The sequence below is a fragment of the Sorex fumeus genome, unplaced genomic scaffold (genome assembly GCF_029834395.1).
Source record: "Sorex fumeus unplaced genomic scaffold, SorFum_2.1 ptg000055l, whole genome shotgun sequence".
NCBI classification, from domain to species: Eukaryota; Metazoa; Chordata; class Mammalia; order Eulipotyphla; family Soricidae; genus Sorex; species Sorex fumeus.
This window is the reverse complement of record NW_026606112.1, coordinates 3546035-3566123: the sequence shown is the minus strand read 5'-3', so window position 1 is coordinate 3566123 and position 20089 is coordinate 3546035. Positions and strand designations below refer to the sequence as shown.

The following is a 20089-nucleotide window of genomic DNA, read 5'->3' as shown; positions in this document are numbered from 1 at the left end:
ACATTATGCTTTTTCCAAAACTTACAAAACAATCACTAAAATAAATGTAGGCCTTATAAGAGTCAAAGACCAAATAAACTGTAAAGTTCAAAGAACGATCTTTTTGCTTACATATCTCAAGGAAAGCTTAAAAAAAAAAAAGGAAACAAATGTACAACAATGAATGAAATTAAGAAGTTTTTTATACTACTGACATTTCCTTTGTTTAAAAATTTTTTCTGAGCAAACTAGAACAATAGTACAACAGGTAGGGTGTTTGCTTTGCATGCAGTTGACCTGGGTTCAATCCCCAGCATCCCGTGTCACTTCTGAAGCACCCCCTGGACTGATTCCTCAGTGCAGCGCCAGCAGTAACCCCTGGAGTATGACCAGGTATAATCCCAAATAAGAGCAAAATAAATAAAATTTAAAAATCAGTGCTCAGGAGTGGGCTGGAGCGATAGCACAGTGGTAGGGCATTTGTCGAACATGCAGCCAACATGGCCGACCCAAGTTCGATTCCTCCGCCCTTCTCGGAGAGCCCGGCAAGTTACCGAGAGTATCTTGCCTGCACGGCAGAGCCTGGCAAGCTACCCGTGATGTATTCAATATACCAAACACAGTAACAACAAAGTCTCCAATGGAGACGTTACTGGGCCTGCTCGAGCAAATCGATGACAACGGGAGGACAGTGACAGTGACAGTTCTCAGGAGCCGATGGGTGGCAGGAGAGTCTTCCTGGTGATTCTGACTAGTAGCAGCTGGGTTTAATGTTACAGACTAAGAATGTGCTGCAGTTCAGGCAGTACTGTGGTATGGAACCAGGCAATACACAAGAACCTTCAGGTCACACCCCACAGTGCTTGGGAGATCAAATGGTATCGGGCTTTAACTGACCTGTGGAAGGTTGGCTGTATACAAGAATTTACAATTAGAAAACTCTAAAAACAACATCCTCATCTCACAAAAGTCAAACAAATAACAAAATGATAATAAAATCAATATAGTTAAAGAATGAGGTTTCAGAAATGCTTCCTGGGGGCCAAAGAGATACTACAGCAGGCAGGGCACTTGCCTTGCATATGGCAGACCCAGACTCTATCCCTGTACCCCAACACGGGACACTGAGCTTAGCCAGGGGTGATCCCTGAGTACAAAATAATAGACATCTTATATAATCAAAACCAAGTATCATAAAATTTTTTTCATTAGAATTAGAAATACAAAGCAGCTGACCCTACCCTTCAAAAAAATTAACATAAGACAGAAAAAAAAATGCAGCAGTGTTTCTAAAAGCACTGAGAAGGATACAGGGCAAGGAAAAAAAAGAAACTTTTTCTTCTTTTTGGGTCACACCCTGCGATGCACAGGGGTTATTCCTGGCTCTGCACTGAGGAATTACTCTTGTCAGTGCTCGGGGGACCATATGGAATGCTGGGAATTGAACCTGGGTTGGCCGTGTGCAAGGCAAATGTCCTACCCGCTCTCTTATTGCTCCAGACCGAAGGAAAAAAAATTTTAAAATGTCTGCAAACTTATCCTATAAAATTAGTTCTCAAAACAAAGCCATTTGTATTGGATACAGGAAATGTGACCAGAATCATATATTGAAATAATGCTGCTCTTCAATAAAGTAGAAATACATAAAATTTGTATCAATATATTAAATTTAATTTATCCTTTATTAATAAGGTCACTAAAAAATTAATATTTGAGAGGGGCTACAAGGATAGTGCAGTTAGTAGGGTGCTTGCATGAGAATGATCTAAATTCGGTCCCCAGCACCCTATATTGTCCCCTGAGTTACTGCTAGAAATGATCCCAGAGCATAGCCAAGTGTGGCCCAAAAATAAAATGAAAAAAGAAATTTTATGAGATAACTTGGCAAGTATATAATGTAAATAACAATGTTATAGATTATACCTCACATCAAAAAATGTGGTTTACAGGCCAGAGCGGTAATACAGCGGGCAGGCATTAGCATTGTACACGGCCAACCTGGGTTCAATCCCTGGCACAACTTATGGTCTCCTAGCACCAAATCCCTGTGACCAAAGGCAGGAGTGAGCCCTGAGAACTGCGAGGTGTGGCCCCATAAACCAAAATAAGTAAATTAATTAATTTAAAAATAAAATGAGAAAGTATAAAAGTCGGTGCCTTTTAGCGTCCATGAATGCTACTTAATAAAATTTAGAATTTCAGCTTGTACATTTGTAAATTGTTATTTAAGGTCTGATAACATTTGCTTTCTAAGGGTCAAAGAATATAGCTGCTATCATAATTTAAGTGGTATCAAATGGGCAAAGACAGAGTTTAGGCATAGAATTTCAGTTCTTTATATAATCTAAGGAAAACATTTTTTTTAAAGTTCTAAAACATCTTGCTATATAATTCATGACACTTCAATATACATAGCAAAAAAAAAGACTGATGCTTAAAAATTAACTTACTTGATCACTGAGAAGAGAGTTCTAAAAAGCTGAATAAAAATTTCATTGCAATCTTCCAATTCAAAGCAGATGTTATATGATTTAACCCAAGCTAAATTCTTTAAACAAATAAAAATAATTATTTACACATACACTACATTCACACATACATACAAAGAAGTAAATTCATCATTAAAATTGTAATTTTAACTTAATTTTTAGAATGAGAAGTTTAAAGTCCACAAAGGCACAACAGAAAATTACAATTGTGAGGACCAGAGATAGAGTACAGTGGGTAGGAGGTTAGCCTTGCAAGCAACCGACTCAGATTCAATCACTGGCACTCTATACTGTCACCTGAGCACCAACAGTAGTAATTCCTGAGTGCAGAGCCAGGAGTTACTCCTGAGTATTGCAGACAGAAAACTTAGTTAATTAAATAAATAAAATGACATTTCCAGCAGAGGAGAGATAGTACAGTGGGTAAGGAGGGCGCTTGCCTAGCACATAGCCAATGTGGGTTTGATCCCTGTCATCCTGTATCCCAAGCCATCACCAGGAGTGAATCCTGAGTGCAAGGGTATAGAGTCAGGAGTAATCTCTGAGCATTGCTGGGTGTGGCCCCAAAACAAAAAACAAAAGCCAAACCAAAACAAAACAAAAAAGAAAATGACAATGGTTTTTCATTCACTTTGACCTTCACAAAATACATGATGTACCTCTTCGATAATTGAAAGATACTAAGAGGGCTGGGGATGTGGCTTAGTGGTTGAGTAGTTGAGTGCATGCCTTGCATGGGTAAAGTTATAAATTTGATCACAACAGGGAAGAAAAAAAAAAACACTGTGAGAAACTGGTAGAGGTATTTGCAATTTAATTCCTTTTTGGATTATGAAAAGATAAAATTAGCAAGATAAAAATCAAGTTTCGAGGCTGGAGTGATAGCACAGCGGGTAGGGCGTTTTCCTTGCACGCGGCCAACCTGGGTTCAAATCCCAGCATCCCATATAGTCCCCTGAGCACTGCCAGGAGTTATTCCTGAATGCAAAGCCAGGAGTAACCCCTGAGCACCGCCGGGTGTGACCCAAAAAGCAGGAAAAAAAAAGATGTAAATAAAAATTAAGTTTCAAATAATATAAAAGGGGCTGGAGAGATAAAGGTACTTGCTTTGTAAATTCAATCCTCAGCACCACATATATTCCCTTAAGCCATGACAGGAGTGATCCCTGAGCAGAGCTGGGAGTAAGTCTTGAACATAGTAGAATATGTCCATCCCCAATCCCAAAAACAAAAAATGTAAGATCAAATATTGCAACATTTTTCAAGTTAAAACTTCATATTTTTAGGCTAAGAGAAGCAATTAAAAGATTGTATCTTCCTTTTAAATATAAAAAAAAGCTTAAAAGACTCATTGTACATTATGAAAGTATATAATAAAGGATCTTCTCCATATTATACTCTGTAATATATACAACATAAAATAAAAAATACTGTGCAATAGTGTGTATTTATTAAAGGGGAAAAAATCTTACCTCCAATAAATAAAAGTATCTATTAAATTGTGGGCTCTTTGTATCCTCTAAACCTTTTAATTGTCTGGTAATAAACAAAAATATGTCCTGTGGAAGACAGAGATAAAATATTATTAACCACAAACACTTATGACTCTTTCACAATATACTAATCCAGTACAAACTATAAAAAATTCTCCTTTAGCCAAATGAATTGAAAGTAACTTAGTTCATTCATTACTTACAATACTTAGAAAAGAACAAATCACAAAATTATACCATAATAAAAAATTACTGCCACAATCTTTATATTCCCTTATTCTGAGATAACTAAATCTTATAACACTTCTACTCACAGTCACCTTAATTTATGACAATTAAAGTTATTTTAAGGACCTGATTATGAGTTCATTACTATATCCTTAAAATAAGCAGTCATTTCCAGTGCCTAGTTTTGAATCTGATGTGAGCACTAAGTAGTGGAGAACAAACCATTAATAGACTACTTAGAAGGGCTGTACTTTCATTACAAGCACTCCACTTCTTAATAAGCTTTCCCCAAATACTACTGACATGGATATATTTCAGAATGATTTAAAAATAAACAGTTCAGGGGTTGAAGATATAGTAGCAGGTAAGGAGTTTGCCTTAAATGCAGCAGACGTGGATCTGATCCCTAGTACCATATGTGGTCCCTCAAATACTGCCAGGAGGGATCCCTGAGCAGAGTCAGGAATAAGCCCTGAGCACTATCATGTATGGCCCCAAAACAAATAACAATGCAATTCAAAAGATTTCAACTTGAAAAGAAAAAATTACTAAAAATATAAAACCAGATTGAAATCAATTTTTTTTTCTTTTTGGGTCACACCTGGCAATGCACAGCGGTTACTCCTGGCTCCGCACTCAGGAATTACTCCTGATGGTGCTCAGGGGACCATATGGATGCTGGGAATCGAACCCGGGTCGGCTGTATGTAAGGCAAGCACCCTACCCTCTGTGCTACCGCTTCAGTCCCTGAAATCAACTTTTTTAAAAAAGAAACTTTTCAGTTTGAACAAAAAGAAAACCACTAAGTTGAGCATTTAGTTTTGTGTTTAGAAAATGTCATGCAGGGAAAATAGTCAAATGACATTGTTTTGTACATGTTCCTAATGTACTATTTATCTCTTTAATTCAGTCATCTGAGTTTTTAAAAGTTTTGATCTGTACCTTTCACGGCCTCATGTCTTTCCCCAAAATACTCAATGTATTTGTGAAATAAATCAGTTTGTTTTGCAACTTAAGATCTTATTTACAATGATAACAATAACATGAAATATATGTTCCAGATGATAAGCTAAACAAAAGTAAACAAATTTTTATAAAGACAGAATTTACCTTAAGTTTATCATGGGAAGTATATGGAGCTTCTGGAGCATAGATTCGAAATATATCAGCCAAACAACACGCTACAAGGAGACGGACATCTTTATTGGGATTCCTGAGGAAAAATTCAGATGCAAGATGCAAGGCTAGTGGGAGATACTGTTGTTTTTCATCTTCTGAATCCTGATCCATGTCCATAAAAGTTTTTACTACCATCTGTGAAAATATATTGAAGAGAAACTGAATCAACTCCTAGTACTTAAAAAAAAAAGTGGGAAGATATCGAACTCATAGATAGACACACAATCTTATTAATACCAGATATTAAGAGCTCAAGATTATCATTACTTATTTAAAATCTCTCAAGATTCTCATCATTTAAATTCTAGATCATGGGGCTGGAGCGATAGCAGAGCAGGTAGGGCCTTTGCCTTGCATGCAGCCAACATGGCTGATCCAGGTTAGATTCCCAGCATCCCATATGGTCCCCCGAGCACCGCCAGGAGTAATTCCTGCGTGTATGAGCCAGGAGTAACCCCTGAGCATCGCCGGGTGTGACCCAAAAAGAAAAAAAAAATTCTAGATCATGTTAAAAAAAAGTGCTTGGTCTTAGTGCAGGAGCACATGCTTTGTATGTAGTAATTCTGGGTTTAATACTTGGTATACCATGCTCCCACAAACAGTGGGTGTGACTCAAACCAAAAAATGTCCTATTTTTTGATTTCCTGTTTAAGAAACCAAAGTTCTGGGGCTGGAGTGATAGCACAATGGGGTATGGCGTTTGCCTTGCATGCAGCTGACCTGGTTCGATTCCCAGCACCCCATATGGTCCCCTGAACACCGCCAGGAGTAATTCCTGAGTGCAGAGCAAGAAGTAATCCCTGAGCATTTCCGGGTGTGACCCAGAAAAAAAAAAGAAACCAAAGTTCTTAAATAGAAAATGCAGCTCAACAGGGTAGAATGCATATTTTGTATGCTAAGAGGTTCAATGCCCAGCAAAGACAGAAGTTACCCTGTGTACCACCAGGTTCAACATTAAAACACAAAATTTAAAGCCAAATGTTAAGTTCTTAGTCTCCTAAACACAACTAAATTCATAACATCACCAATTTTCTATATTGTTATCATTATAATAGCCACTTAGATTTAGATTAAAATGATTCCATGGCGGGAGCTGGAGAGATAGCACAGCGGGTAGGGTGTTTGCCTTGCATGCAATCAACCCGGGTACAATTCTCAGCATCCCATATGGTCCCCTGAGCAACGCCAGGAGTAAGCCCTGTGCATCGCTGGGTGTGACCCAAAAAGAGAAAAAAAAAAAAAGATTCCATGGGGCCAGAACAACAGTAGAATGGGTTAACTTTGGTTAAGATTAGTAGGTCATCTGCAGTAACCTTTCTTTTTTGATCTTTTAAAATTTTATTCCCTTAAATCAAAGCTTCTGAACATTCTCCTAAGCATTACTGCTTACTTTTACAAATATTTTCCTAAGCACTACTACTTACTTTTACACTTTATCAAATCTCTTATTAAGCTCTCCATCTTCTTACCCATTCACAGACACCTGTAGATTTCTCTGCTCAGTTGCATTTACTTTGCAAATTCAAAAGTGCAGCTTAAAACTCTGAACTAGAAACCAGAACTTTGGCAATACTGCCCATTTCTTCCCTAGATTCTCTGAGACTGCTATTAAGCCATTGGGTCAACCCCTCTGAATCCAATGCTACACAATACTTCCCCCCTGAACACACACACACACACACACACACACACACACACACACACACACACACACAGAGGTCTCTCTTCCAGTTCCTGAGGACAACAAAGAATTTTAACTTGAACTTTCTTACAAGGTGGGAGCCTGTCAGTTTTATTTAATGATGGGGGTGGGGGGTGTTGGGCAATACCAAGGAAGGAACCACATATGGTGCAGGGGATCAACAGAGTTGACAGCATGTCAGACAACTTTTCAGTCCCCACTTCAAGGTTCAAGTTATCTGAAAGAGGCCAGATGGACAGAAGATGGCGACCATGATTCACATGTACAGACTCCCAGGAGTCAATCCTTGGCAAAAATCATATATGCACACATATACAATGTCACTGTGATTGGGTCTAGAGGATGTGCTTCACAGGTAGCTCATTCACATGCTTGGTAAAATGTTGGCCTTGCTTTTGGCCTCAGTCACTATTACCTTCTAAAACTACTGCTGAACCCTTATTAAATAACAGCTAACATTCTCTCCAAGTAAGAGATCTAAAAGGGCAAGTGCTAAGAAAGAATCTCTTATTAACTGACCTCAAGAGACATACAGTCACTGCCATAATAAACTATTAGGCACAATCAGTGTAGGAATAAAAGTGAGCATGTGGAGTGCCTGAAATACTCCCCACAGGAACTTAGCTGTCATCCTATCAGTAATACCAGGATATGACAAACAGACCATGTGTAGAGTAACTCTGAAGATGAGTCACCATACAGAGACACTATATATAAGAGAATTTAGAGCCCTCTCTGAATTATCAGCTACATTGAGCTTCAAGAATAACCCCAAATGATAGAGAAGGCATTACTAAATCAATGATGGTTGGAGGGATCGCTCGTGATGGGAGATATTTGCTGAAAGTAGACAAAGGACCAAACATGATGGCCTCTCAGTATCTGTACTGCAAAACATAATGCCAAAAAATAGAGTAAGAAGGAAATTATCTGCTACAGAGGCAGGGGGTGGGATGAGGTGGGGTTGGCGGGAGGAAACTGAGGACATCGGTGGTAGAAAATGTACACTGGTGGAGGCATGGGTGTTCGATCATGGTACGACTAAAACTCAATCATGAAAGCTTTGTAACTATCTCACGGTGATCCAATTAAAATAAGTAAATAAATAAATAAGAAAAGAGTAACCCCAAATGATACCAATAGATAGAACCACACAACTAAAAGAATTATGAGAATAAATACAAAAACTGCATCTTCAGTAACTCATAATAAGGTTGTAAGATAATCAGATGCTCTGATTCAAGTTTAGGAAGGTGGAAATGTGGAACTGGTTTTGTTGCTGTTTCAGCTGGTTTGGGTTGGCAGAAATGGAATACAAGCATTCTGTGTGCGTGCAGCATTAGCTTTGTGAGGATGAAAAATGATCAATCTATCTTGCGCTAGTATTATGCTACTGTATATGTGAAACTCAGAAGCAAATTGCTATGGCAATGGGAACTTCCTGATCACTGGATTATAGTTAAAACAGAGTAATCCTAGTTAAGAGTTCCAAAATAGCTCTCTGATTTCTAACTTTCTGATTAGGGCACAAGAAGAAGCTGCCTAGTGGGCCAACTATACGAAGTCTTCTGCAAACCTATTTCTAGAAGCCTGAATTAAAGCATTTTTACGATCTTTCCACTTTTTTTCCCTCTTTTTTGGGTCACACCCAGCTACAGGGGTTCCTCCTGGCTCTGCACTCAGGAATTACTCCTGGCGGTGCTCAGGGGACCATATGGGATGCTGGGAATTAAACCAGGGTCGGCTGTGTGCAAGGCAAATAAATGCCCCACCTGCTGAGCTATCGCTCTAGCCCCTCCACTTTTTTTAAAAATCAACACCAAATTCTCACAACTAAGGCATCAACTGATATGTTTAGAAATAGAGCCTTATTGCTCTGGTCTTAAGCAGATCAGAATCCCTTTGTGGACTGTGCTCTTTATAAATACTACTGCCTTTCTGTAGATCAATCTCTTCTTACTTCGTTTACCTGAATTTATTATATACTTATGAGAATTTAAAAAGTCAATGAGTCATCTGATAACTTTTCTTCTTGGGAATTGTCATTTAATGTCCTATGGCAAATTATCTATTTGCATTAGAATTTCTTGCTTTGAAAGAATGGGAAAGGAAAACCAAAGTAGCTTACAGTCCATAGTTGGATACATAAAATATTTGTAAAGTGGAAGAGAAGCATTAATAGCAATCACTTGATCACTTGACATCCCGTTACTCATGAGTTGCTTGGGCGGGTGCCAGTAACATCTCCATTCATCACTGTTGCATGCTAGTGTAGCCAATGGCATCTGCTCACTCCAGGAACACAAAGAGCCTCAAACCGTTCGTTCAGGGTCTTGACAAAGAAGTCTGACCATCTCATAGGTGGGCGGCCATGCATTCTTTTGACATCCTGTGGAATCCAATATGTAATGGCTCTAGTCCAGTGGTCATTTTCAAATTGCATAACGTGTCCAGCCCATCTGATTTTTGATGCCTTGGCAAACGAGACAGCGTCCCTGATTCCCGATCGTCGACAGAGGTCGGAATTCCGAATTCCTTCTCTCACTTGAGTGAAGCACGATACTCCAAGCATAGCTCTTTCATTTCTCTTTTGGGGACCTGAATAGTGTTCTTGTCCTGTTTTTGTAGGGCCCAGGTCTCTGAGGCGTATGTTAATGCAGGAAGAACAGTGCTGTTGAATGTGCCCAGAACCGGAGGTTCTTCATTCTCTTAGCTATTTCTTCGATGGGGCTGGAGCAATAGCACAGCGGGTACAGCATTTGCCTTGCACGCAGCCAACATGGCCGACCCGGGTTCGATTCCTCCGCCCCTCTCGGAGAGCCCGGCAAGCTACCGAGTGTATCTCGCCCACACGGCAGAGCCTGGCAAGCTATCTGTGACGTACTCAATATGCCAAACACAGTAACAACAAGTCTCATGACAGAGACATTACTAGGCCCGCTCGAGCAAATCGATGAACAACGGGAGGACCGTGACCGTGATATTTCTTCGATACTCTTGAAGGCATACTATGCCGCTCTCTTCCTCCTGTGCAGCTCAGGTGCCAGGTCATTCGTCATGTTGCGTTCTCAACCTAGGTACACATAGCTGCTACATTCGGAGATGTTTGTTCCGTTGAGAGCAAATGGAACTTCAGGAACAAGTCCGTTTTTCATGAACATTGTCTTGGTGAGATTCAGCTGCAGTCGGACCTTTCCACACTCATGGTCAAAGTCAGCCAGTATTTGTGCTGCTTTGCTAATGTTTGGTGTTATTAGAATGGTATCAGCAGCAAAGCGGAGGTGGTGTAGCTGCTGACCGCCTATCTTCACTCCCATTTCTTCCCATTCCAGTCGTCACATGGCTTTCTCAAGGGTGGCACTGAAGAATTTTGGTGAAATGGTATCTCCCTGCTGAACCCCTCTTTTTATGTTGATGATCACTTTCTTGTAGAATGGTGAGATCCTGGTAGTGATTCTGTAATACAGCTCACGGAGGATTCGGATGTATTGAGTTTGAACACCCTGTTTGGCTAGGGCTTTGATGACTGCTTCAGTCTCAACAGAATCAAAGGCCTTCTTTAAATAAATGAACATTAGACAGAGCGGCATCTTGAACTCCCGAAAAACCTCAATGAGCTTGGTAGCTACTGTGTGGATACGGTCAATCGTGCTAAATCCTTTTCAGAACCCAGGTTGCTCACATGGCTGTCATTCATCTAGTGTTCTGCCAATCCTATTCAGGATGACTCAAGGGAACAGCTTGTAGACAATAGACAATAGGCAGATTAGGCTATAGTTGCCAATGTGTTGGATGTCTCCCTTCTTGTACAGTAGAACGGTCCTGCTGATTTTCCATTGGGACGGAACCTTGCATTCTGACAGGTAGTGTGTGAAGGGCTGAGCCAGTGTATTGATGAGTACTGATGGCAGGTTCTTCAGGTGTTCGGTCTGACCTTGTCTGGGCCGGATGCTGTTTGCTTCTTTACCGACGAAATGGCATGTCAGATTTTGGAAGGGGAGAACGTTGGGGACATATCCATCCTGTGGAATTTGATATGTGGGCAGGTGGACGTGGCTACTGAAGAAATCCGAGAAGTCCTTCTACTCGGATTAATAGCAATAGTTTAAAAAAACAATAGTAATAGTAGAATGATTAACATTGACCCAATGTATTGTTTACATTGGGTATAAACAATAGTAATAGTAGAAAGAATGATTAACATTGACCCAGAACTCATTACATGCAAGTACTCTACATGCATTATTTCATTTCCTCAAGACAAAGTTTATAAGAGACAGGTATTATTATCATCTAAGTTTATGGAAAAGCAATGCTGTGAGCTTAGAGGTTATATGCCTTGTGTCACAATCCCAGGGAGTACTGAAGAGTGGGAAGAAACTATAGATGCTGAAAAATAAATACAAAAAATAAATAAATTAGAGGTTTGGGCTGGAGAGAGAATACAGGGTATTAAGACACTTGCCATGCTTGAGGTCCACACCAATTTAATTCCAGGTTCTACATGTCTGTTTCCAAGTACTATAAGGCAGGATTATTATCCTACACCAAAATAAATTTATCCAAAGGAAAGTGCCTGACTTGAAAGTCTGATCCCTGGTACAGTCCCATATGTGCAGGACAACTCACAAATATCAGGATGGAAGCAGTAACAGAAAAATTTTTCTCTATTAAGAAACCTGATTTAGGGCTGATTTAGGGGCTGGAGCAATAGCACAGGGAGTAGGGCATTTGCAAAAAAAAAAAAAAAAAAAAACCCAAAAAAACCCGATTTAACAAGTAACCTGTCAAGTATTGATCTCCTCAAAGAACCAACTTTTGGCATTACTTGCTCCTCACTGTCTTATGGGACCACTCCTGGTGGGGCGCAGGAGATCTTATAGGATGCCAGAGATGGAACTGAGGTAGACCAAGTGCAAGGCAAGCATATGGGCCACTTTACTACATTCTTATCTATCCCTAAGGTATCACATTATTATTATTTTTTTTTGGCTTTTTGGGTCACACCCAGCAATGCTCAGGGGTTACTCCTGGCTCTGCACTCAGGAATTACTCCTGCTGGTGCTGGGGGAACCATATGGGATGCCGGGGATCAAACCTGTGTTGGCCACATGCAAGGCAATCACCCTACTGGATGTACTATCACTCTAGCCCCAGATACCACACTCTTATCTTTTTATTAGATTCTTCTTTCTACTTTTTCTTTTTTTTGCTTTTTGGGTCACACCCGGCAGTGCTCAGGTGTTGGCTCATACACTCAGGAATTACTCCTGGCGGTGCTCGGAGAACATATGGGATGCTGGGAATCGAACCTGGGTCGGCCATGTGCAGGGCAATCGCCCTACCCACTGTGTTATTGTTCCAGCCTCCTTTCCACTTTCTTTAGCATCTAATTTGTTATTCTTTTTCTAAGAGGAGAGACGCTTAACAGTAAAGGTAAAACTTTTCTAATTTAACCATCCAAAAGATTATCAGAATAAATTTTCCATTAAGTCTGCTTGAGCGATAGTGTACAAGCTTTTCTATTTTCATTAATTTAAAGATATTTTTGGAGGCCAAAGGGATAGCACAGCAGATAGGGTGTTTGCTGCATGCAGCTGACTCGGGTCCAATCCCTGGCATCCCATGCTTAAGGCAGCGAGGAGTGATCCCTGAGCACAGAGTCAGAAGTAACCCCTGAGTATTCCCAGGTGTGACATGGCACCCAGCCCTCCGCTCCCCCCCATTACATAAAAATATTTTCTGGGCTGGATAGTATACTGGGTAAAGCACTTGCCTTACCAGGGCTGACCTAGGCTCAATCCTCAGTTCCGTACATGCCTCCCCACAAAGAATGATCCCTGTGCACAACTGGGTGTGACCGCCTCTACTCTAAATGAGCAGCACTAATCACAATAGTCAAAATCTGGAGTATAAAGAAGAGATGATTGGATAAATAAGCTGTGGTATATATACATGAAGTGGAATACTACTCAGCTATAAGAAAAACCAAAGTCATGCAATTTGCTGTTACATGATTGGATCTGGCGGGCAGTAGAGTGGGGAGGGAGGGTGCTTGCCTTGCACACAGTTGATCTAGGTATGATCCCTGGTATCCCTGAGCACCACCAGGGTTGATTCCTGCCTACAGAGCCATAAGAAGCCTTGACCACTGCTGGGTGTGACCCAAACCACCAATAACCGCCCCCTAACCCCCAAATCAAAAATCACAAAGAAAAAAAAATAAAAACAAAGGCGAGGGATAGATAACAGTATGATCTTTCCATATCTGGGATACAATAAGGAAAATAAATGCCCAAAGGTAACAGAAACTAATAATTGGTTACTGTAGGAAACTTATTATGGGGTAATTGGGATCTGAGGGGGGAGAAAATGGGGAAACATTTGGAACAATGGAAGGAGAAATTCTGGTAGAGGGTGTGGTTCTGGAACGTTTTTTGTGCTTGAAACCCTGCCATTAAAAGTATCCCAAACCGTGTCATCTAAAATAAAATTTGTAAAATAAATAAGAAAGGAAGATGAGCTGAAAGGAATATGAACAAATTCCAAATAAATTTCCAGATATTTCCTGAGTATCTTTTGTATTAATCTTCATTAATTTCCCTAAAATTATATCATTCCTATGTATATAAAATATTAATTTAAAATATGAGATTTGGCACTGGAGCGATAGCACAGCAGGTAGGGCATTTGCCTTGCACGTGGCCTACCCGGGTTCGATTCCCAGCATCCCATATGGTCCCCTGAGGACTACCAGGAGTAATTCCTGAGTGCAGAGCCAGGAGTAACCCCTCTGCATCGCTGGGTGTGACCCAAAAAGCGAAAAAAAAAAGAGAGAGAGAGAGAGAGAGAGATTTATCTGATGATCCACCACATGAATGAGTCATGTGCATTTGAAAATAATTTCCATTTCGGGGCTGGAGCAACAGTACAGAGTGTAGGGTATTTGCCTTGAACGTGACTGACACGGGTTAGAACCTCAGCATCCATATAGTCCCCTGAGCACCGCCAGGAGTAATTCCTGAGTGCAGAGCCAGGAGTAACCCTGTGCATCGTATGGTGTGACCCAAAATGAAAAAAAATAAATAAAATAAAATCAGAATTTCCATTTCTGAGCACAGGGGAAAAACTCAAAGGGCTGGAGCACATGCAAGTGACCTCTTAGCTAAGAGAAACCTAACAGCAATACCAGGTGTGGTCAAAAACCCTAAAATAAAGCAATTAGCATTTCTGGGACCAGGTATCTGGCTCAAGAAAAGAACACATGCCTAACATATGAGAACCTGGGTTTCAATCCCAGGAACCACACACTGGATGGGCGGAGATTATTTTTCTGCTGTTATTCAATGGATTAACCTATAAATATCAATTGGGGGGATGGGGGGTGGGAAATGGGCACCGGTGGAGGGATGGGTATTTGATCATTGTATAATTGAAACCCAAGCACAAAAATTTATAAGTCTGCAACTGTACCTCATGATGTCTCACTATTAAAAAAAATTTTAATAAAAAGAAAAATCAATTAGGTCAAATTTAGTGGTATCTTTAAGGCCACTCTCATTTCTATCTACATGTTACTCAACCACTGAGAACCATTAAAATTTCCACATGTAACTATAGATTTCATTTTCCTTTTTTTAATTGTCAGTTCATATGTAGAAAGTTGTTACTAAATATATATATGTATTTAGCACTGGTATTTTCTTAGGCCATTATCATTATGAAGTATCTTTATCCTGATACTACCACTTGTCTAAAGTCCACTTTTTTGAAATACGGCTACTTTATATAAATTTTGCCTTTTTTTGGATCACACCTGGCAATGCACAGGGGTTACTCCTGGCTCTGCACTCAGGAATTACTCCTGGCAGTACTTCAGGGACCGTATGGGATGCTGGGAATTGAATGTGGGTTGGCCGTGTGCAAGGCAACCCCAACCCGCTGTGCTATCGCTCCAGCCCTGACTGCTACTATATTTTTATTTGTTCTTACATTTTTAAAGTTCTTATAATTTGCTTCAGCATGACATATCTTCTTTCAATCCTTCTCTCATTATTTTTAAAAGGGTTAACTGAGGGGCTGGAGAGAGTACAGAGCCTGCAAGTCAAAGGCAAGATTTTTCATAAAACTCCTACTTCACATGCCATCCACAAGTATGAAGGGCCATTACACCAAGCAGACCAATATAACTTTAGATCTTCCTATAATTTCCTCAGTTTTAATTTGTTGGAATGACTCACAGCACTCATCAACCTATAGGTTTAGTGATTATAGGTGAAGGTTTTCAAGAGGCTAGAGGAAAAGGAGATGAAGAACTTCCATGGAATTTGAAAAACCATTCTGACAGTACATTAATGTGTTTAGAAACCGGAAAGTTCCTTCTGAACCTAAGTATCTGGAGGTTTATTGTGGCTTTATTGTGCGAGCACAAATAACTGTTTCATTGCCATAAGATAACTCAATGGCTAGCATCCTTCCCCCCAACCACAGGAGGTCAGATAACTGAAAATTCCAATCCCAAATCACATTCTTGGACTTTCTGGTTATTAGCCAGCATGGTAAACTTACCTATGTGCCAGGCCAAAATCATCCTATTAGCATCCTATTAGCAAAACAAATATTCTCCCATCACTAAGGATAGTCCAAGGGATTTTGAAGCTCTAAGCTAGGAAGTGATTACAAAACTAAATACATGATTGTATTGTATTGCATATTTTAAATACATGCAATCTACTGTATTTCAACTGTAACTCAATTTGGCTGTTCATATGTTTTTAAGTCATTTCATAGTGTGGGGCAAGTATAGGAGGAGAGTGAAAAACCTTTAACTCCCTAATGGCAAAATTTAAATGAACTGTAAAAAAGTTCAAAACAGGAGCCATGGAGATAGTAATACAGGATTAAGTCACTTGCCTTGCATGGGACACATCCCAGTCCAATCCCCAGAATGACCAGGAATGATCTCTGAGCTACAATGAGTTCCAGAGCACTGTTGGGGGACACCAAACATTAAAAAAAAAAAGGGAAAAAGTTCAATACTGGTCAGAGAGCTTTATAAAATCTTAAAGAGCATTAAAAATTTTTTAAAAGAACTTTTGAAAAAACTTAACATGGGGGTTGCCAGAGAGATAGCACAATAGGTAAGCACTCCGTCTTGCATGTGGCTTGCCCAGGTTTGTTCTCAGGTGCCCCATAGGCTACCTGACACCTGCCAGGAGTAAGCCTGGAGTACATAGCCATGTGGCACACAAACCATAAACAGTTAAAATAAAAACAGAAGTTCAACACAGAGGGACCACACACAAAGTACAAGAAGGATAAGGCCTACTGTGTAGTTATGGGCACAACCCAGTACTGTGTCTTGGATATTAAGGCTTTTGTCTGAAATAAGACTTGTACAGGATTGTCCATAGCTAAGCACAACTTTGGGGGGAGGTTTTGAGTCACAGCCAGCACTGCTCAGGGACTACTCCTGGCTCTGAACTAGGAATCACTCCTGGCAAGCTCTGGAGACCATATGGGATTCCAGGAATTGAAGCCGGGTTGGGCTCATGGAAGGCAAACACCCCACCTGCTGCCGCACTATTGCTTCAGCTCCAATGTCTATACAAAAGCTTCTTAAACAGTGTGTTGTGACCCTATATGGGGTTGTATAACTAACGGGATTCACAAAAAAATCTGGCAGTAATAAAAAGTTTCTGAGCTACAACCAGCAAAACTTGATTCAAAACCAAATTGGGTACTAGCAGCATTCATGCAATTCAAGTTCAGGAGTCAAAGCTGGAGAGTACAACTGAGATATAGTACAGTGGGGAAGGCACTTATCTTCCACGCAAAAACAATCCAAGTTTGATCCCAGGTATTATTTTCCCCAAGTTCACCCACGAGTGATTCTGGATCAAAGAGCTAGTACATAAGCTCCAAGTAAAGTTGGTATGGCCAGCTCCCCCCCCCCCCACACACACACAAAATTGTACTAAACAAAGACAAAATAATCAATCAAGTTTAAGCAGTCCGGGTCCTGCAAACCCTTATTCACAGCAGACCAAAGTGTCCAAATTTCTATCAATACAAAAATAACAAGGCAAATTAGTCATAGACTAGTAATACTAGTAAAAGGTGAAAAGTAATATACAGAACATGGATAAATCTCAAAAACATAATGTAATGAAAAGGGCTTTCACAAAGTACACAGTAATGGGGCTGGAGCGATAGCACAGCAGGTGGGGCGTTTGCCTTACATGTGGGCGACCCAGGTTCAATTCCCAGCATCCCATATGGTTCCCTGCGCGCTGCCAAGGGTAATTCCTGAGTGCAGAGCCAGGAGTAATCCCTGTAAACTGCCAGGTCTGACCCAAAAATCGAAACAAACAAACAAAAAAACACACAGTAACGCATGATTCTAATATGAAACAAATAAAACTTATAAAGAAACAAAACTTAGGTTTAGAAAGTATAAATTTGGGGCTGGAGAGATAGTTGTTTGCCTTGCATATAGCCAACAAAGAAAGGATAGATCCCTGGCACCCCATACGGTCCCCTGTGCCTGAGTCTGCCAGAAGGTAACAAAAAACAAAAATCAACCCAAAAAAAGTGAAACTCTTGCCTCTCTAGGGGGTGATATAGAGGAAAGGATTAAGTAAAAGGGTACATGAGAGACCTTCAGAAGAATAAATGTTCTGTACAGTAAGAATTAGATAATGTATGAATAATCTGTTTTAAATCAGCATACAGGAGGCTAGAGAGATAAGACAGCAAGAGAGGTAATGAATACTTAACCCCTGTACCCTGCACTATCTCTAGTCCTCAGCGTGTAAATTTTATCCTTCTTTACACAGAATGGAAACAGTGAACTTTAATGATACCTGTGCTTAAATATTTATAGAGGTAAAGCATACTTTAAAAAAAAATACACCTTGCTTTTATTTTTTAAAAAATATGGATGAGTGATGTGTCTAGAGATAGCTTAGTGGATAAAACTGCCTGTGCATTCAATCATTTGTCAAGCATGATACTGGCAGCATCTGAAATCCCCAGTGTCACAAACCATTTTCAATCACACAACTAATGCTGTACCCCAATGTAAGTAAGGAAAAAAAGGATGTGCAAGCATTACATCAAGGAGGGAGCACTATAACTAGAATGTACCGGAACACTGAAAAAAGGGGAAAAAATGAATGCAAGCTCTCTGTTATGTGTATGCACATATATAAAGCAGCTTGACACTTGGCAAACACCTTCATTAAGTCTCTCACCCTTGACAGAAGCATCAATAGAGAAAGAGAGGGAAAATAAAAAAAATTTGGGGGACTTTTTTTGGGCACACCCGGAGATGCACAGGGCTACTCCTTCCTGGCTCTGCACTCAGGAATTACTCCTGTTGGTGCTCAGGGGACCATATGGGATGCCGGGGATCAAACCCGGGTTGGTCTCATGCAAGGTGAACACCCAACCCACTGTACTATCACTACAGCCTGTGAAGGAAAATTTTTTAAATTCAAGTGACCTGAGAAATAGTGTAAAGGTAAAGCACTTGATGCACACAGATCTCATCTATCCCCAGAACAGCATCAGGGGATAGCAATCTCTGAGCACAGAGCCAGAACTAAGCCATAAGCATTGCTGGGTGTGCCCCACCCCTGAACCAGGAAGAAGTATGATGAACACTTTTTGTATCTTTTAATATAGTGGGAAATGTGGAATATAACCATTAAAAATGGGAAATTTCAGCAGAGAAATGAGAACTATCAAACTGTAACACTATCAACAAAAGAGAATGAAAAATGAGAAATAGCTGAAGATTACTGGTGGAGCCCAGGTCAATACAATAAAATTGAGCAAGATAGCCAAGAAATTCAGAGAACCAAAATGAGGTAAATTCAAAGAAAACCACAGAAGAAAACACAGAGATGAACAAAGGGAAAATCCTGGGGGTAGCGAGGAAAGTAATCTCAGTGGATAGAAAATAGGGCAATTTGTTAATTGAAATTTAATTACCATTATATATTTCAAGCACTATCAATTTGGAGAAAAACAAAAATAAAGTGATAAGTAATAAAGCAACACAAACAGTTCATTTTTGATGATTCAGAAGTCCCACATCAATTGCATCACATAACAGTGATTACTTCTGGAATGACATGTTACTGAAAATGCTTGGAGACCAAAACTGGAGAGATATACTACTGAGTAGGAGAAAAGATTCAATCTGACAACCAATTCCCAAAGTTTGCAAAACACTTACAAAATTTAAAAAACAATAAAAATAACCGCATCCAAAGAAAACTAGATTTACCACTATGTAAATGGCCCAGCTTCTTTCTAGCCCAGCTTCATGACTAATTTCCAAAGAAATGTCAAGTCAATGAAACTCACGTGCACACTATCTGAAGGCTGAAATTTCTGGGGCACCCTTGGGAGAAGGTGCTCGGAGTCCCTGCCCTGCTGGATCCCCATCAGCCATGCCCACGCTCCATCGTCACTGCCATAAAAATTTCACTATCACTGCCATAAAAATTTCACTATTTCATGACTAATCTTGGAAGAGATGTTAAGCAACGCTGATGAAACTCATAGGCACACAGGTCTTCGGGCTGAAAACTTGGGTCCCGAGTTGCCGCCCACGATGGCTCCTCCAGTTCCTGAACTGCCATGATCCCAGAGGCACACAAACCAATCTCGGAACCTAGCAGCTTTAGGCAGAAATGCTTCTGGACTGTGAATTAAGCTACAGCCCCGTGCCACCTCTGGTGGGAAAGGGCGTTGTCCCTTCCACCGTTTCCCCTCAGCAGAAGCGTGGTGACCGCCATCTTTCAGAGCCTATTGGACAGAGGTGCGAGTCTGCAGTGATGAGACACGCAGGGCCTCTCAGAATGGGGGGTGAAACGGGCCCCTCTCCACGCCTTGATGAGCCCTCGAGTTGACGCCCATGACCGGCTCCTATGGCTCCTGAATGGCCATGATCCCAAAGGCACACAAACCAATCTCGGAACCCAGCAGCTTTTGGCAGAAATACCTCT

General features: G+C 40.4%; 1 protein-coding gene across 3 annotated transcripts in view; it reads right to left on the bottom strand.

Moving 5' to 3' along the window:
• Nucleotides 1-20089, bottom strand: part of PDS5A (PDS5 cohesin associated factor A) — an 88524-nt gene that overhangs the window by 56803 nt on the left and 11632 nt on the right. For all 3 annotated transcript variants that reach the window (XM_056125554.1, XM_056125553.1, XM_056125555.1), the window contains exons 3-5: nt 5300-5503; nt 3941-4027; nt 2430-2527 (exon numbers count right to left, since the gene is read on the bottom strand). In XM_056125554.1, coding sequence (XP_055981529.1) covers nt 2430-2527; nt 3941-4027; nt 5300-5503 — 389 coding nt within the window. The remainder of the gene's footprint in view (nt 1-2429; nt 2528-3940; nt 4028-5299; nt 5504-20089) is intronic.